At 44.8% G+C, this 17,368-nt stretch overlaps 1 protein-coding gene and 1 long non-coding RNA gene across 2 annotated transcripts; both read left to right on the top strand.

The window, feature by feature from the left end:
* The first annotated feature begins 171 nt into the window (after nt 1-171).
* LOC128798308 (uncharacterized) lies at nt 172-3,586 on the top strand. Its single transcript, XM_053961653.1, has 3 exons — nt 172-216; nt 775-1,795; nt 3,267-3,586. The coding sequence occupies exons 1-2, from the start codon at nt 172-174 to the stop codon at nt 1,780-1,782; spliced, it is 1,053 nt and encodes a 350-aa protein (XP_053817628.1). The 3' UTR covers nt 1,783-1,795; nt 3,267-3,586.
* Nucleotides 3,587-13,481: 9,895 nt separating this feature from the next.
* On the top strand, nt 13,482-17,162 carry LOC128798155 (uncharacterized). The gene is made up of 3 exons (XR_008434338.1): nt 13,482-13,562; nt 13,683-13,852; nt 16,760-17,162. It is a non-coding gene; the product is annotated as an uncharacterized LOC128798155 (long non-coding RNA).
* Nucleotides 17,163-17,368: the final 206 nt, after the last annotated feature.

Below are 17,368 nucleotides of genomic sequence, written 5' to 3'. Positions count from 1 at the left end.
CGGCCGCCCGCCGCCATCTTGGGCGGCCGAGGCGCCGGGTGCGTGTCCCGGCGTGCCGCGCGCGCCCCTCCCGGCGTGCACTGCGGGACTGCCCGCCTGAGGGGGCGGCCCGGGCACACCGGGAGAACCGGGAATGGCGGGTGCTTTCCGGGCACACCGGGAGAACCGGGAATGGCGGGTGCTTTCCGGGCACACCGGGAGAACCGGGAATGGCGGGTGCTTTCCGGGCACACCGGGAGAACCGGGAATCGCGGGTGCTTTCCGGGCACACACCGGGAGAACCGGGAATCGCGGGTGCTTTCCGGGCACACCGGGAGAACCGGGCACGGGCCACTGGCCGCGAAGGGTCAGGCCCACCGGGAAAATACCGGGCACGCCAACACCGGGCGCGCCGGGTGTCACCGAGCACGGGGAAGACGAGGCACCGCGGGTACACCACATCGCCCCTGGCCTCCCACAGGCACCGGGCGCTGTAGTGCTTTCCGAGTGTCCCTTCCCAGGAATCCCTTCCCGGGACAGCGCTTAGTGACCTCGTCCCGCAGATCCGGAGAAGCGTTCGGATCTTTTGTGTCCACCAGCTCCGTGTGACGGGAGCTCTGGGGGCTCCCCTGTGCAGCTCACAGTGCCCCTTCGCAGGATCAGTATAGAAACACTCGCACTTTACACTGGGAGCTGAATGTTCCCATTATCTACAAACCCCATTTAGTTAAATCTCAAAATGTCCTTTGTTTAGTATCTCAAAATGGTAGTTCCTGGTGGTAAACTGAGGCACAGACCACTGCTGCTTTAAGCCGTACGCTCACAAGAGGTGTCACAGCAGGGTCTTGGCACTGCCTGTCCTGGCTCCTGTGTGGCCAGCTCAGCCAAGCAGCTGTGTCCAGCAGAGCTCTCCCCTCCGTGTGTAGTTCGAGTCCCCGTGCTCCGCAGCGCTCCGCTCTCAGGTGCTGTATTGCACGAAGCAGTTTGTTGGGCAGTTGTTCTGCAGAGTCCCCGTGCTCCGCTCTCAGGTGCTGTATTGCACTAAGCAGTTTGTTGGGCAGTTGTTCTGCAGCGCTCCGCTCTCAGGTGCTGTATTGCACGAAGCAGTTTGTTGGGCAGTTGTTCTGCAGAGTCCCCGTGCTCCGCTCTCAGGTGCTGTATTGCACTAAGCAGTTGGGCAGTTGTTCTGCAGCGCTCCGCTCTCAGGTGCTGTATTGCACGAAGCAGTTTGTTGGGCAGTTGCTCTGCAGAGTCCCCGTGCTCCGCTCTCAGGTGCTGTATTGCACGAAGCAGTTTGTTGGGCAGTTGTTCTGCAGCGCTCCGCTCTCAGGTGCTGTATTGCACGAAGCAGTTTGTTGGGTAGCTGTTCTGCAGAGTCCCCGTGCTCCGCTCTCAGGTGCTGTATTGCACGAAGCAGTTTGTTGGGTAGCTGTTCTGCAGAGTCCCCGTGCTCCGCTCTCAGGTGCTGTATTGCACGAAGCAGTTTGTTGGGTAGCTGTTCTGCAGAGTCCCCGTGCTCCACTCTCAGGTGCTGTATTGCACGAAGCAGTTTGTTGGGCAGTTGCTCTGCAGAGTCCCCGTGCTCCGCAGCGCTCCGCGGTCGGGGCAGCAGTGCTTGCCCAGGAGCTCTGCACAGCCCGGGCGCTGAGCCCTGCCGCTGGTGAGGCCCAGGCAGGGAACCTGCTGCTGGCCCGGAGTGCCAGAGCCCTGCAGGCCCAGGACGGCGACCACGGCCACCTCCAGCGCTGGCAGCACGGCAGCAATGCAGTGAGAGCCGGGCCACGCAGTTCTCTGAAATGCTGATCCGAGGGAAGAGGTAAATCCATGTGGAAAATTATCTAGATAGCAAAAACTGAAAGAAACCTCAAGGGACACTGAAAACTTTGTAATCAAAAGCTGTACAGTCCTATGTGTTACTCCTGTGAGTAGCAGTGGAGATTACTAATATAACAGTTCTGTGTTTGTACCCAGAGCACCTGAGGGTGCTGGTGTCAGCCTTGCCTGTGCTGGGCCTTGGCCCCTCGTTTGCTCTTGTTTATTTTATACAGCAGTAGACAAGACAGGGCTGTGCAAACCCCCTACACCACACAGGCACTCGTCAGGGTTATTTCATAGACAACATAAGAAACGGGACTGAAATTTAGGGGAAGGCTCTCAAATGGTTGCCCAAATTACCTTGGCTTTACTTCCATCTACTTGCAAAGCAGACAAAATTGTTTTGACAACCTCAAAATTCTAATATTTCAAGTATTTTGGGGTGCGTATTCAAGTGATAATTAGCATCTACCCAAAAAATTAAGTCTGGTTCGCAGGGATTAATGAATTTTCCAGAGATTGTTAGGACACTGGTATTTTATTCTCCTTTTGCAGCTGGCCTTCCTTGTAATATCATTGCTTGATACTAGAGTGTAAAAGAAGTCCCAGCTGCCAGCACAGCTGAACAGTGAGGAGTCTCAGAGACCATTTTTCTTGATCATTTCCTTGATTGCCACCATGTACCTTGATAATAGCAAACACGGACCCTGCGCCTCAGTGGGGACAGGCAGGTCCAAATTGCACAGCTCCTTCTGATCTCCACTTCAGTTTTTCCCTCAGAATACTCCTAAAGGTAGTGTTTGCAGCTTGCACAGCTCTGCTGCAGTGTGAGCCAGGCTTCTTCAGGGCAGTTTTTGCCATCTGGGGTGGCACACACAGCAATAGCTACTACAGCTGAGATTATGATTCCAAACGTTCCATCAGCCCTTGCCACACGCTTCCTGCTAAACACGGAAACTGGATTCATTGATAATTCATATGTTGCCTCTGAATGAAAGTTGTCATTAATATTCTACGCATGTATATATTTGTGTAGCAAAGCACCTGCAGTGACTGTACCACTGCAGCCAACTCATGTACACGTTTCACGTCCGTCGCGGTGCCTGACCTACAAAAGATGTGAGCTGTTACAGCCACAGAGCTCTGGAAGAGAAAGAGTTGCATGAAAATGCCTCCACAGATTTGAACTGAAAGATCAGTGCAGTTTTAGGTCGGGACTGAATTCCAGTGACACAAATACTGTCATTACAAGGTGCCTAAGCACATACCAAAGGAAATTGACATGTAGCTATGTCTTGCAATTCAATTTAATGAGTCAATGGGCATGTCTACCTGTGTCATTAACCCTGTCACTGGGATAAATCACAAGAAATGAGCATTTTTTTCTTCTTTTTGTTCACTAGTGAATAGTGACTTCCCTGTCACTAAACAAGACTCTAGAACTGCATTTTTCCACTTTATTGTTCTTTTAGATGCAAAAGTTTTTGAAATCCCACTCCCAGTACTCCTGTGGGTTTCCCTCTACATTATAAACATAAGCAAGAGAACAATCTGTAAGTATGTCCCGCTCTACGTGACATTCTCAACAGCATTAAAAAGAAGAAAAATCCTGCCTCTGAGGTTCCTGTGCGGGGAACTTTGGCCCTGTGCAAAGTCTTCCCTTGTTGCAGTAACATTTTTCACTGAAGTGAGCCCCTTTTCTAATTTAGTATGAAGGAAATGAAAATTAAATTTGGAGCAAGTGTTCCTGTTTTCCTGCTAAAAGTGGCCATGCCTGTTTTCATTCCATTTTGTGTCTCGCCTGGACTGCCGATCACATAGAGCTTATAAAGAGTTTATACTACTTTTGATGATTATGTGTTTCTGTCTCTCAATTCAATAGTCTTTGATAGTCCAATACTATTCTGATGATACTGCTGTCACATGGTTCCTTCTTTAAACTCACATATTAGTTCTTTTCCTAGAGCCAAAGGATGAAAGTCCGGGTACAAGCAGCATTTCAGCCACTTATCAGTTCTGTTTCCACTGGTGTCCCCTGCCAGGCCCTTATCCAAACCTGACTGCTCACCCTGGAGGTGCAGCCTTCCCCGGCAGCCGTGGGCCTGGCTCCCGTGCTAGGCCTGGCTCCCGTGCTAGGCCTGGCTTATCTGCTGGTTCCTCCGTGTTTTTGTGAGGTTGTACTTGGTGTCTGCTCGGCCTCACATTCACCTTCTCTGTCCCCATACAGTGAGTGGGATGTTAAAAATGCCCTTTTTCTGGGAGGCTGTGAAAGCAAGTGTTGCCTATAATAAACTTGTTAAAGTTTTTAACGTAGGAGTTTTAATTGCAGGTATTTATTGTCAAGCAATAAGATGTTTTCTGCTCCCAGAATTTTAAAATTTATGGGAATTATGTTATTCAAGGATAAATATGCTTACTTAAAAACTTTTATTCAATAGTTTTAGTGAATTATTTCTTTTATCTTCAACATGTTTTTCAGGGTTATAGTGAAGGCCAGTAACAAGCACATTCCATTTAAATGGATGGTAGAGTAGTTCAGAGATAAAAAAGCATCCACCTTTTAATCTAATTGGAACATGCACTTTTGCCTGCAAAAGTTGCACATAGTTCTCATACTAATGCTGCAGATCAGGTCATCATGAACATGCAGATCAGGTCATCATAGGCTCTTCTAGCTAACCAGGATAATTTATGCATTAGTACTTGATTTGTGTAGAAAATTGCTGCAAAGGTTCGTGCAGGTATTTAGGATTGGTTGCATTGCTCCAGATGTGCTGCACAGCTGCAGTTCAGCTGCAATTAGCAGTTTGATGGACTCTAGCACAAGCCTTGCTGTACCTCAGCATCCCTCGTCCACTCAAGCTTGCGGGGCGATGGCCTTTGCTGCTGAAGTTACGCAGGTGCTGCACCGGAGACTTGCAACTACAGGCTGAGGTATGCAGGGAGCCTGGTCAGTACCTACGGGGAAGATGACTTTTAATCTTCCATGTCTTCTAAACAACAATATAATCCTGAGCAGAAATACTTCCTTGTACAGCAAAATGAATGCTCTTTTCCTAATGCACAATCTGTTTAGCTGACAAGCCTGCACCAGCTTTAATAAACTGACAGTATATCCCCCCATTAAAAACAGCAACATTTTACAACACATAGAGCTATTCAGAAATGTAAATGCCATACCAGTGCTTTATTTTTTACATTTTAGAGTATTTGTTATTACCAGAAAATGAAAATTGACTATTAGATTACAAGCTCATGTTTCTCAGCAGCATCATGAATATTACTGCACTAACTAGAGGGCTGAGATGTTGAAACAGATGTGTGCTGAGAGCCCCATCAACTTCTAGAGAGCTAGTCCACATTTCTTTCCAACAGGACAGAATATTGCAGCTTCCCTACAAGGTGGAGGTAGGTGGCTCAAGTGCTGTGTGATTCACAGCCATAAGAATGCACCACCACCAACCCATGTGTGGATACTCACACACCCTGATCAAATTATATGTTTGACACATTCTTAAACTGAACCTTTCTGCAAGCAATTACACACGTTAGTGATGCTGTGATTCAGTGTGGTGCTGGCTGATGATGAAACGCTGCAGGGCTGCTCCTCATGGCACATGGCACCAGGAAACAGGAACCTTAGCTTGCCTTTTTACCACTGGCTTCCCTCTGGAGAACAGCTGTAATTAATATTATCTTAAATGGTTGTGAAAGGACAACTTAGAGACATCGCCTGTTGCTGTAGGTGTTTTCTAGTAAATGTACTGAAAATTGTAAGTGGATTTAAAACTTTTGTCAGACAGCAAAGACAAAGGCACAGTGTGGGACAGAGCTCGCTGTGGCTCTGGGGGGCTGCAGCCACTGCCCAGGGAAGTGCAGCTTTAGGAGCTCTAAAGGACAGAGGCAGTGAAAGGATTTGTTCAGTGGTACATGAACAGGAACACTGCTGCAGTCAATCCCTTCTGGGTGCAACTGTAAGTACCAAGAGGGAGGGGAAGGGAAGGAAGAAGGAATATCTGTCCATTTTTGGAAAAGTTACAAATTCTTAACACTGATACACTGTGATATCCTGTGCTTTGTCCTTTCAGGAACTCCTCTTCTTTGGGGCAAATAATTTCATGTCTCTTGAATACTCGTTAAAACATTTCCAATGCCAGCATCATTCATTCATGTTTATGAAGTCTGTTTATATTCGTGTTTCAGTAAATGTCACCATAAACGTAATATTATCAAGTATTGGAAAAAAATCTTTTCCCAAACCAGTGGTAAAGCTCTTGGTGACTGTGATGGAATTAATCATCCAACTGGTCTGCAATGTTTGTAGAGAGCAGTGGATATATCTCCACACTCTGCCGTCTGAAAAGCTCTCTCAGACATTTGGTGTACTTTTGTTATTTGTTCTAAGCATCATTTAGTGCCCTCTGTGACCTTATTATGTGTATATATATATATATATATATATATATATATATATATATATAATTAGAGAAAGATTCATTTTAGGATGTGGCATTTTTGGCCAGGTTAAAAAATGCACTTAATTAAAATTGCTTCAGAAAGGATCAATTGTCCCTGACTCTCCACTGGATTTTCTGTATTCATTCCAAATAGGAAATTCTAAACAAATTTCATTAAACTAATGTGTATTACCTAAAAAATTGGTAAAAGACTGAGTTCTGTGATTTTAAGAGCTCTCTATGAAAAAGGGAATAGAACTTTACCTCAAGGTAAAAAATCAGCATCCAACCGTGACATGAGTTTACAGGCAATACTTCCACTGGTGCCAGTTAGAACTGCACTGTAGGGAAATTATAGTTATGTAATAGAATGTTTTAGTGAATAGTTTCATAGTTCAATAAATTTTCTATGACTGGGAGAGACGTGGGGCAGAGTGGGCTCTGAACATGACAGGACATGATTTTCACAGTGTTTACCCTTTATTTTACATCAGTACTTCCTCTGACTTAGCCAGAAGTGATCCACAACTCTGACTAGGAACAAGATGTCAGACTTGCATTATAAAGATTACAGTTGTGAGGTTCAGTTTGTTCTCATTTTAATCCATGGTGATATCCTTGGTTAGAAATGGTATTAATAAATAATGACAATCTGTATTTGGAATTGAGAAGGATTTCTAATCAAGAATGATTTACTAATTCTTAAAAACATAGGAATGAACTCCTCTTTGCTTCATTTAGAGTCCCAGTAGATTTCCATTTGGCCTGGAGAGTTTTCTCTGTCCCCATTTTCAGGCTTCATTGCGTTATCTGTATTCACTGCTTTATCTTCTATGGCATCTTCTTCATTATTAAGCAGGGTCTGAGAAGGAGAGATTGGATTAGAGCAATTTTGTCATCTTATGGCACAAGACAATACAAAGTATCTCATAACATTTTTGACATACTGATAAAGCAGATTTTTTGATATGAACTCTATCTAACACATCTGATCTGTACAGTCTTCTGATACGTTGTATTTGCAGAGCTACTCTGTGATTTTTCAAAAACCTACCAACCAACCAATTTTCCTCTTTTAAGGACTTGTGGAGGGGGATGTAACGCAGCCAGGGATGCTGACCTGTCCATAAAAACTGAGAACTGCGTAAATAAGGAGCTTGAGTTTGCAAAGTTGTTTTTTCCCTTAGCAACATTTCCTAGGATGCTTTTTTCTCTTAATTCTTTTTTAGAATTAATTGGCCTGATGGCACATAACATAGCTGAAAGAAATACCCTTTGTTTTCTTTTAAGTTGCCAATGTAACCATAATTAAAAAAAAAACAAAACCACACAACAAAAACCAAACCAAACAGTGTTGGGGAGGGCAACTGATTGACAATGTGCCAGAATAATGGAGTTAGGTAAGGCTGTTAGAAAGCAATTGAATTATGGTGAGACAGTAATAACTACAATGCGAGTCTGGACTGTAAAATTTTCAGCTGTAATACCCCAACAGACAGTTCTGAAAAATTTGCCTTTGTGCCACCTGCACATCTGTAGGAACAGGCATGTCCACTGCTGGTGAATGCCAGGGTAGGAGCTTGGTTCTGGAGCACTTGTGTGTGCAGATCACAGAGCTTCTGTTACAGAAGCAGGACGAATTTAGGCTAAGAGTTACTGTAGTGAGTTGAAAAGAAAAAGTAAATTATGAGGAATAAAAATGGACTTGTTTGGGAAAAACTCCATCTCCTACCTTGTCTGTCTGCTCAGGAGACCTTCACCTTTTATTTTCAGGGGAGCAGAGCTGGGCTCTGTTTGTCAGCAGAGCTTTCAGAAGCATTCTTTGAATGCAGAGAGATACCTATAGGCAATTTCAGCCTGAGAGATCAGCCTTCAGAGTGTGTAACCTGCCAGGTTCTGGGTTCACCATTAGGTACTTTGTACAAACCACCTTTTTTAATTCAGGGTGGTTTTCCCACAAGGGAATCTTTCCATGCTCCGAGTTAATTATGTTTCTCTCCTCTTGAGTTTCTTTACTACCTAGAATTTTAAGCTAATATAGTCTATTTTAGGTTTTTAAAGTGCTCAATGCTATGATATCTATGTAGTCATCTAAAAAAAAAAAAACATTTCTTAAAATCTGAATGCAGGGAAGTAAAGGACAGCTAGGGATCATTCTCATTTTCACAGAACATAGTATCTTTGGGCTGGCTAGGATAGTTGTTCTCAAGTACTCCTGCTATGCAAAATGTGTACATTTCAATGAGGTGAGTTAGTGCCTATGTTCTAGGAACAGCCTTTGATAATATTATCTGTCATTGCTTACAAAACTGTATGAATTAGAGTGCACAGACCTATTCTGGGGCTGCCAGACCAGTTAAGGAAAAAGTGTTTTACAGGACACTGAAATTGAGTTGCTTACAAGCACTCAGCTCCAGCTGGGGTCAATATCAGCAGGGACTGCTGTACAGAGAGAGAGCACATACTCTTCTAAGATAATGCCAAATGCTGAGGTTTTGCAATAAATCCCTTGCCCCACAACTTCCACCTGCCGTGTTTCTAGCTGGAAGTCTTCGAAACCTGTTAGCAAACAGCAACAAGTGCTCTACTGACACCTAAGATGGGGAAAATAAAACACCAGCAGTGCTAAATGTCACACTTGGAAATGGCAATCGTACATGTTCAGCAGCCCATTACCCCCTGAATATTAAAAAATAATGTCGGCCCTTGCTGGGGCGATGCATCACCAGTCAGAAAATGGAAAGCACTGAGCTCAGAGAGAGCAGAGCCCACCAAACATGTGAGCAGGAGCCTGTGCCAGTGAGCTCTTACCTAATAACGTGGTAATTCAAGCTCAGATACAGAGTCAGGGAGCACGTGGTATGTTGGAAATGGAGAAGAAAATGTGAGGACTTGTAGTAAGTCCTTTAAGATCTTGTAGTAAAATTGATTTTCATGGAATTTGGGTTGTTTCACTGAGTGACACAAACAGCACTCTACATTTATACTGATTTATTTTTGTGCACTTTATTCTTAATTTTCAATTGTCTTGCTTCTTGTGAAGTAATTTACATATATGCAAAATGAATGTAAAAAAAATTAAATCAAAATTGTGTCCTTTCTCACTATGATTTTGCTAGTGCTAATAATAGAACAGGATGCAAGGCAAGTGGAGAATCTTGCCTTCAGGCATCAGTCTGATTTCACCGCATTTTTGTCCAGTTCATTGTTTTGATGTTATTCTTAATTTATCAGTATTTTTAATAATTAGAAAAATACTCAACAAACTGCATCGTTCAGAAAATTGTTGTGCAACTCAACAGCTAATACACATTTTAATCTGGAGTGTTGAGAATGATGGTGAGAAGCAAGACAGGGTGGAGTGGGGGTAGGGAACTTGAAATAATTCAAAGAAATTGGAGAGAAGGCAAGTAGTTAATTTTATTCCCATTTATCAATTAAGGCAGGATTCTGTGTTTATCCATCATGGCAGACAGAGGGAAGGAAAGAGAGGAGTGTCATGAGTTGGGTGTTTGGCTGTGAGCACACCAGTCGTGGTGGGAGGGGTGAACACAGCAAAAGAGAGACGTTGCTGTTGGTTTTCACAGTCAGAGAATGTCTGAGCAGGGCAGTGATCGGCTCGGCAGATAGTCTTTAGCCCCCATAGTAGCCAGGTGGCCAGTTCCCCACTCAGTCTGCCAAGTGAGTGGATCGTGAGCTCGGAGCCAGACAGGGTGCCAGGTGGCCAGATCCGTCAGTCAGCATCCAATTAACAATGACACTGCTTGGGAGCCAAGCGAGAAGGCAGCTCTGCAACGGGGACAGGGAGCATCACCACACCACCAGTCCGGCCCCTATGGCAGCTCCTGCTCCTTTCCATTCCTCTAGAAAGCTTGGGCTTCTCAAGACTTTGCTTTGAGTGGTTTTGGTTGGTTGGTTTTGGGGTGGCTTTTAAGCAGTAAAGCTGTCTAAATATTTTGGATGTCTTAGTGTTATTCTTTTCTAGCACTTTCTCCATGGCTCAGAGCAGAGCTGTGCCGTGCCGTCCACACAAGAGACGAGCTACCCAGGTCATTTGACTTCCAAACTGCATTGGAGTACTGCATTTAGGGAATGTTAGCCCGTGTCTGGTACTGGGATTGTGGCACAGGTGGAACACACCTGATTATACCTGAATTGCTTGGCAAGAAATAACGAATCCACTTAGTTCTCATCAAGAATTTTAGAAATAAAGACAGTTTTCAAATTCTGTTTTTCATACTGGTTCAACATTCAGTAAAGGCCATTGCCCTTTAAAGGTTTTTTTCACCTCAGTGGATTATGCAAGATGCTCTTCATTATTTACACATCATTTGATGAGTCTGCTTTTCCCACTCTTTAAATCTGTCACAGATTTTCCATAGCTTTAAATAGAAGTATAAAATTCAAAGTTTATTGTGATTATATGGGCATAATAATGGATTTTCTGAGAAAGCTTTGAAAGACAGTCAGGATTTGGGAGATGGAATGGCCCGGTGAGGTTGTTGTTCAAATTATGCTGTTTGTCCACACTGGTGGCTTTCTGGAGGCAGTGCATGTGGTCTCTTCTCAAGCCTTACTGGTCTGCCATAGGAGCAAAGCCAAAAATTTTTGAAGTCTTTTCCACTCCCTAGAAACCACGTTGAGACATGTAAGTAAAGACAATCTGTCAGTTTTAGTTGTATGTTGTGAATACATAGAGGTCTTCCATTTGAGCATCTTGCATAAGTACTAGGATATTAAAAAAATAAAGGTAAGGGGAGTATTTTAAAATTTATCTCTCCTTAGGCTTCTCATAGGCTGAAAATAGCATTCCACCTTTAGGTTGGCAGTTAGAGCAAGATAAACATTTCAGAATCAGGCAAATGGACTGGCTGAAAGTGAGATAATAGTTTATAGGAATGGAGCTATTTATAGGCTGCAGGATGCAGAGGTTCAGCGACAGCCCCGTGACTCACGGCCAGCACAGGGAAGGTGCTCTCAGGGGAGAGGCCTGGCCAACATCTCAGAGCTGTCGCTGCAGTTGCACACGTGACAAACTGACAGAACCATGGCGGGGGCTTGTGCTTCTACCTGGGCAGCTACAAATAGTGACATTTAAAACTCACTGGCCACGTGTCAGAGTGGGCACATCTCACTGATTTGCTACATATCACTACGAGGATATGCATATGGGGCAATCAGCTACATCAAGGAAAGTGTTTAAAAGAAAGGATGGAGTCTCCTTTGGCAGATGGAATACAAAATACCAGTGCTTGTTTCAAAATTTCTCAAATACTCTATTTTTTAAATCATGTAATACTTCTCTGTGTTAGACTTCTCAGTGATGAGACAGGAATAGCAGTTTTGATCCATAACTCCTTAAAGCCAATGAAATATCCCAGCATTTTTGGATGAAGGGGACAGTAACTGATGTACTGTGATCCTGAATTGACTCAGAGTGGCCCTGTGACCTTGCGTTAGCCCCTCTCACCAGTTTCCATGGCAAAAGGGAGCTAACAGTGCTCAATTATCCACTTTATCTACTAAACAGGGTTAAGGCTGGGGACGTTAGGACCATTTAATTACTCTTTGTAATGAGCTCTGAAGAGAAGTGACTAAGAGTCGGCGGTGGTGGGGTAAATCTCACAGCTGCTGGATAAACTGTGGGTAGGGTGGGAGGCCCGGGCAGCGGCAGATGCCGATGCTGCCGGTGCCCGCGGGCTCCGCGGTGCCAGCCCGCCCGGCGGGGCCCGCGGTGCCGGTCCCGGCGCAGCCGGCGGAGCGGGGCTGCCGGGCGGCTCCCGGCGCCGCCTCCCGCGCCGCGCCGCGCTCTGGCCGCCACCGGCGCGATGCCGAGCGCCTTGCATCATCCGCCGCCTCCCCCTTTCTCCGCCGCAGCTGCGATAGTCACAATTATGCTGGGAGGAGTGTGGCCGTGGCATTTCTGCCCGTTGGATCCCTCGCGGGCCGTCCCACGGAGGTGGGGTTTCTGCCGTGCTTACGTGTCTGTGTTTTAAATCAGGCTCTCCTTGTGTAGCTGCCCTGCAGCCAGCGTGCCCCTCCGTGCCCTGCCCGCACGGGGCTGCAGAGCGAGGCAATTTGCGGCTCCTGAGCCGTCCGACCCCAGAGCGCCCCTGCTCGCCCCCGGTGCTCGTCTGCCCCTCCTCGGCTACCGGCCCTTGGCGCGGGAGGGACGGAGAGGCTCTCAAGGGAACTTGAGAGAGAAGAGGAGCTTGGAGAGAGAAAAGGCTATACGAGACCAGGTTTTTGGTTGTCAGTGGCGGGACAGGTGCGCAGTAGCGGGCACGGTAATCCCCGAGTGACCTGCTCGCCGCCGTCCCCTGCGCACAGAGGAGCCCCACGGTGTGCAGCAGCTCCGCCTTTACCGGGGCTGCTCACACAGCTACACCAGCGACCCAAGCGTGTCTGTTATCTCTGGCCAGTACACAATGAGCTCGCCGAGCGATTTTAGTCCCTGAAAAATATTTATTTTGAAAAACAACTTAAAACAAGAAGCTTTTGATTGGTGGCTAGGTTCAGAAATGCTTTGTTGTCTTGTTTTGACTTTAAATGTTTGTGAAATGTAAGGAAATTATTACTCTGTGCCTCTGTTTTGTATTCTAACATGATTTCTTTTAGAATACCTCCATCATTTTGGACCAGCAGAAGGGTGTTTTCATGTCAATTTCTAAGGGCAGGAACTAATGTTGTCATATTGATGAAGGCGGTGCCCAGTCAGAGAGAAAAGACAGAAATTAATGGTCAGCTCCAAGTATTTCAAACTTGAAAGTTCTAGGTAGGGCCTTCCCCAGATAATGTTTCTGCATTTTAATTAATTCTTCAATCTCTATTGGCATTTTTTTACCAGCATCATCAGGTTTTACAGTATTTACATTTGGGGTTTTTTTTTGTTTTTTGTTTTTTTTTTTTCCCCAGAATGTTGAAGAACAGCATATGAAAGAATGAAACCCAAATTATATTCTCTTCAAAGATATTATCACTTTGTCATTAGTGTAATATGGGGCTTGTTTATCAATGACCTCACATTTTTAGATGCCAGTTGAGAACCTGCTGAAGGACCAGACAATTGGAATGACTGTCTATAATTGAGCTGTCATCAAGTCAGCTGCCATCCCAGGGATCATGGAATCCTGTTCCTAAATGTCTATGACACCACAGAGTTTTGTGGAGAGTTTTACCACAAGAGGATGAGTCTTCTCCAGGTGCAAATAACCTCTCTCTTCTGGCCCTCCCTTCTCCAGTGATCCCAAATTGTGCTGTGGGCAGGCCCTTGGATAGGCAATAGTGAGGATTTTGCAAGACATATGAAGGGTAAAACTCTGCTTTGATTGCAGGTGGCTTTCACTACAGCACTGCTAGATTCATGCTAATTTCAGTGTACACTAGATGTTAACCTCAGTGTATTTCTAATTTCAACTTTCCTTGCTCCAGTCCCTCTGTTGCCCCACTACCTGACATCCACGCCTGGCAGCGTGCTCAGAAAGAGCTGATGAAACACAGAGAGCCCCTGCCAGACACCATGAATAGTGTTGCCCCAAGGAAACAAAAATTGCCTGTCTATTTTACACCCATGTGCTGTGCAGATTAGGATATGGCTTCAGGTATTTGAGTGCTTTAAGCCTAACTGTAAGATTTTTTTTTACTCCCGTAATAATGAAGTGGAACTAAATGCTCTGTTTTCCAATATGCCACAAGGCTGATTAAATAGGAGGCTGGGAAAGGGGATGAAGAGTCAACATTTAGCTTTGGGTATTCTTTTGTTTGTTATTTTGGAACAGTAGGTTAGAGCAGATTACAAAGCTTGAAATGAATATAAATAGTTTCCTGATTTAAAAAAAGAAAGAGAAAAGCAGAAGAGTACTTAATTTAAACCTTGCCCTGAGGAGCTGGCAGCTCAAAGCCAACACGTTGACTTGTGTAGTGGCACTGTAAAGAGTAATTCCAAATCAAAAGGAAATTAAACTCGTCTAGTTGGGTTTGCTTCAGTGTTCCCCCAGCCCAGCTGTCTGTAGAGCTGTTACCAACATATTTGCACTGGGAATTAGGATGCTATTATTTGTAACAGCAGTTATTTGTAACAGCTCTCCTCCACTGCAGAATGCCTTCTTGGCACCAAATGATTTCTGCAGCAATCCTGGAATGGCAACAATCCTCATAATTTTAATAGTTCTTATCATCTGGGAAATACCAATCCATTTTTGGGGTCCTGGATTTACTTATAGCATTAAGATTAGTCAATAAATACAGTCACAGTGAAATCACTGTTACCTGTAAGACTTGCTTGGGCAGGAAGCTTCACTGACAGCTGGGTAGAACAAGGAAGGAAGGGCCAGGTAGGGCATTAGGGCAAGTGAGGAGTGGAACAGCAGCCTCCTCCTTCCCGGCTCCCACAGTGTGACCTCCAGACAAGCTCTTCCCATTCATCCTAGCACTTGGTTTTCCTGAAGAAATCTGGCAAAGGATCAGGCAATGCATAATGGAAAGGCTGCTGCATGCTGCAAGTGACAAACCCCACAGCGTTTGGCATTCATTTCTGTTGCATTTGCAGACGTGGACTGGGTAATCCAATATGTCTTTTGTGTCTTATCTGGTGTTGTTTGCAGCAGGCCTGTTTAGTGAGCGTGTCACCTTTAGGCATTAGTGATGAACAGCATCTGAAAATGGAGCCCTAACAGGCTGAGCACAGCCCTAACACAAGAGCACAGCTCGTGCTCCAGGCTCCCTGGCCAGCACTGCCCACCAAGCTGTGCTGACCCAGGGGCCGTCCACTAACTATCCTTAAGCCAAAAATATGAACTTATGGTAGCACACAATGAAGCAGTTTGGAAGTGTCAGTGGAAAATAACACACCTTTATTTGTCCCAATCTTCTCATTTACTTCTTATTTACAGGTCTGTGCAGGCATAAATAACATATCAATGCATTTGTTTACTTCATGTTGCACCTGCTAATTACTAGGTACAAAATATCACTGTCTTTGCCTAGTGCATTAGGAATTGTAGAGGGGTTTTGGACTCACTAATAAATACAGATTTTATTATCTATTGAGAACAGGGCTGAAAGAGAACTTAGCAAAAAAGGCCTTGTGGATGGTGTTTTTATTGCTGTCCTTTAGTGAATATCATCCAAAGGATTTCAGCATTATACTTTGCCATCTCTTCTGAGCAGAATACAAAATTATATATAAATATATATACACTTAAATGTACTTTTAAAGCACTTTGGGGAAGATGGGGCTAACTCTGACCCAATTTTTCACTGAAGTGATTAGTGGTTTGATGTGCCTCAAACTGAAATCCATTAAAAGGTGCTGCTGTGCTAAAGCTTCATCTCTGGTGATCAAGTTTCTTTGAGGAGTCTGCAGTTACCCACTCAAAAATAGACTCACTAACAGTCACTAAGTAATTTTTGAATATTTAGGTCACTTTTCATTTCTAGTTTTCAGCTTTGGAGGCAGAACCTGGTACAGGTAGTTATTGCTCTGAACTCTATGCTGTTCCCACTTAAGGGGGAATTTCACCATTAACTTCAGTAGCCAGGACTTCTAGATCTGTTCAGATTTAAATGTACAAAAATTTCAGCATTGCTGCCATCACAGTTCCATGTTTCAGGATGGTGTATCACTTGCTTCTGTTCCAATTCAATCCTTTTGGTTAGTTAGGGGTTCTTTTGGCTGAAAAGGTCATGCCAATGTAAGCCCAAAAAGGTTGAGGGGTTTAGTATACTTCTTTCCCTTCCTTCTATGTGATTTCAGCCATACCTGGATTTGGGGATTTGCTGAGCTTCAACAATCCCATTATAACCAGAGCAATGCAATTTGTCTGTAGACAAGCTCTTAATGTCATTTACAGTGATTATATCTGTGTTAAAATTACTGTATTGGTTCAGAGCAATGCCATTATTTTAAATAATTATTTAAAATAATTGTAAAACAAATCAGTCATCCTTTTTTGTAAAATTGCTTCAAATGACTTTTCTTCAAATGCTTCTCTTGGAAGGAGGCCTGTTCTTGTTCTCTGTCAGTGACTGTCAGGTGCAGCCAGCCGTGGCTCCTGCAGTGTCATGACAATACTGAGCACGTCGGGCTTAGCAGAGGTGGCATCGACTGCTCAGAGCTGCTGTGAGGGGATTCCTGGCTGTGAGCCTTTCCTGCAGCACAAGGAGCATTGAGCGTAGAGTTGGATTGTTTACTATCAGTATTGCTCTTATTACTATTATTTTCTGGATTTTCCATGTTCATTTTACACTCTTTGCCTTCTCCAGGGATGGATTCTCCATTACCTTGTAGTTGTTCCCTGATGTTATGCTCATTCTGGCAGGTTGTGCTCATACCCTACAGTCACTTGGCCAGAGCATCTTTTCTAACCCTTTGGAGAAATGGCTCTTCTGCTTAAACCCTACAAAGAAGAACATGAGATTATCTTAATTTGGTACTTCATTATTTGATACTTGAAGATTTTAGGAGAAAAATAATAAAAGTTTCCCTTTCTCCTCTCCTAACTCAACAGGGTATCATGACAGCTCCTGTGTTGAATGTTTTGTGTCACTGGGACTCTGGACATTTTAAACAGAGAGAACCAGACTTGGAAATGAAGCTCTCAAGGTGTCTGTGTGTGCTGGAGGCAGCTGACTCTGGAACGCTTTGCCGGGCTGTCCATGGGAGGGAGACCGGGAGCCGGGCCAGGGTGGGCTCTTCGTCCCGGGAAGCCGCGGCCAGGGCTGGCCCGGGAGCGCCAGGCAGGAGCCGGGCTCTGCGCGCCGCTTCTGCCTGGAGTCACCGAATGGCTCAGGACACGAGCGTACTGCCAGGAGACGAGTGGAACTGAGAACGCACATGCTGCTATCAGCTCCATAAATGAGTCACCAAAAGAGAGAAAAGAACCCTTATTAAATCAGGCACTTCTTACACTATCAACTTGTCACAAGTGTGAGACCTGAGCAAATGCTTTCAGCATCTACAGAGATGATCCCTTTGCAGTGCACTCGGTTTCACCCTGATGATATTTAAAGACATCGTTTCATGTCTCTAAACATTTTCTAATGCCAAACAAATGCCGTTTGCGTTTATGTGCTCAGACTAACAGTGACATCCAGTGGCTGAGCGACCCAACCACGGG

Source organism: Vidua chalybeata, chromosome 20 (assembly GCF_026979565.1).
Source record: "Vidua chalybeata isolate OUT-0048 chromosome 20, bVidCha1 merged haplotype, whole genome shotgun sequence".
NCBI classification, from domain to species: domain Eukaryota; kingdom Metazoa; phylum Chordata; class Aves; order Passeriformes; family Viduidae; genus Vidua; species Vidua chalybeata.
This window is presented reverse-complemented; position numbering and strand designations above follow the sequence as displayed.

Excerpts from the sequence above, each read along its gene's own strand:
- LOC128798308 (XM_053961653.1), top strand. The coding sequence starts at position 172 with ATGGCGGGTGCTTTCCGGGCACACCGGGAGAACCGGGAATGGCGG. Across the intron at positions 217-774 it reads GGGAGAACCGGGAATGGCGG|ACCACTGCTGCTTTAAGCCG; the intron begins GTGCTTTCCGGG and ends ACTGAGGCACAG.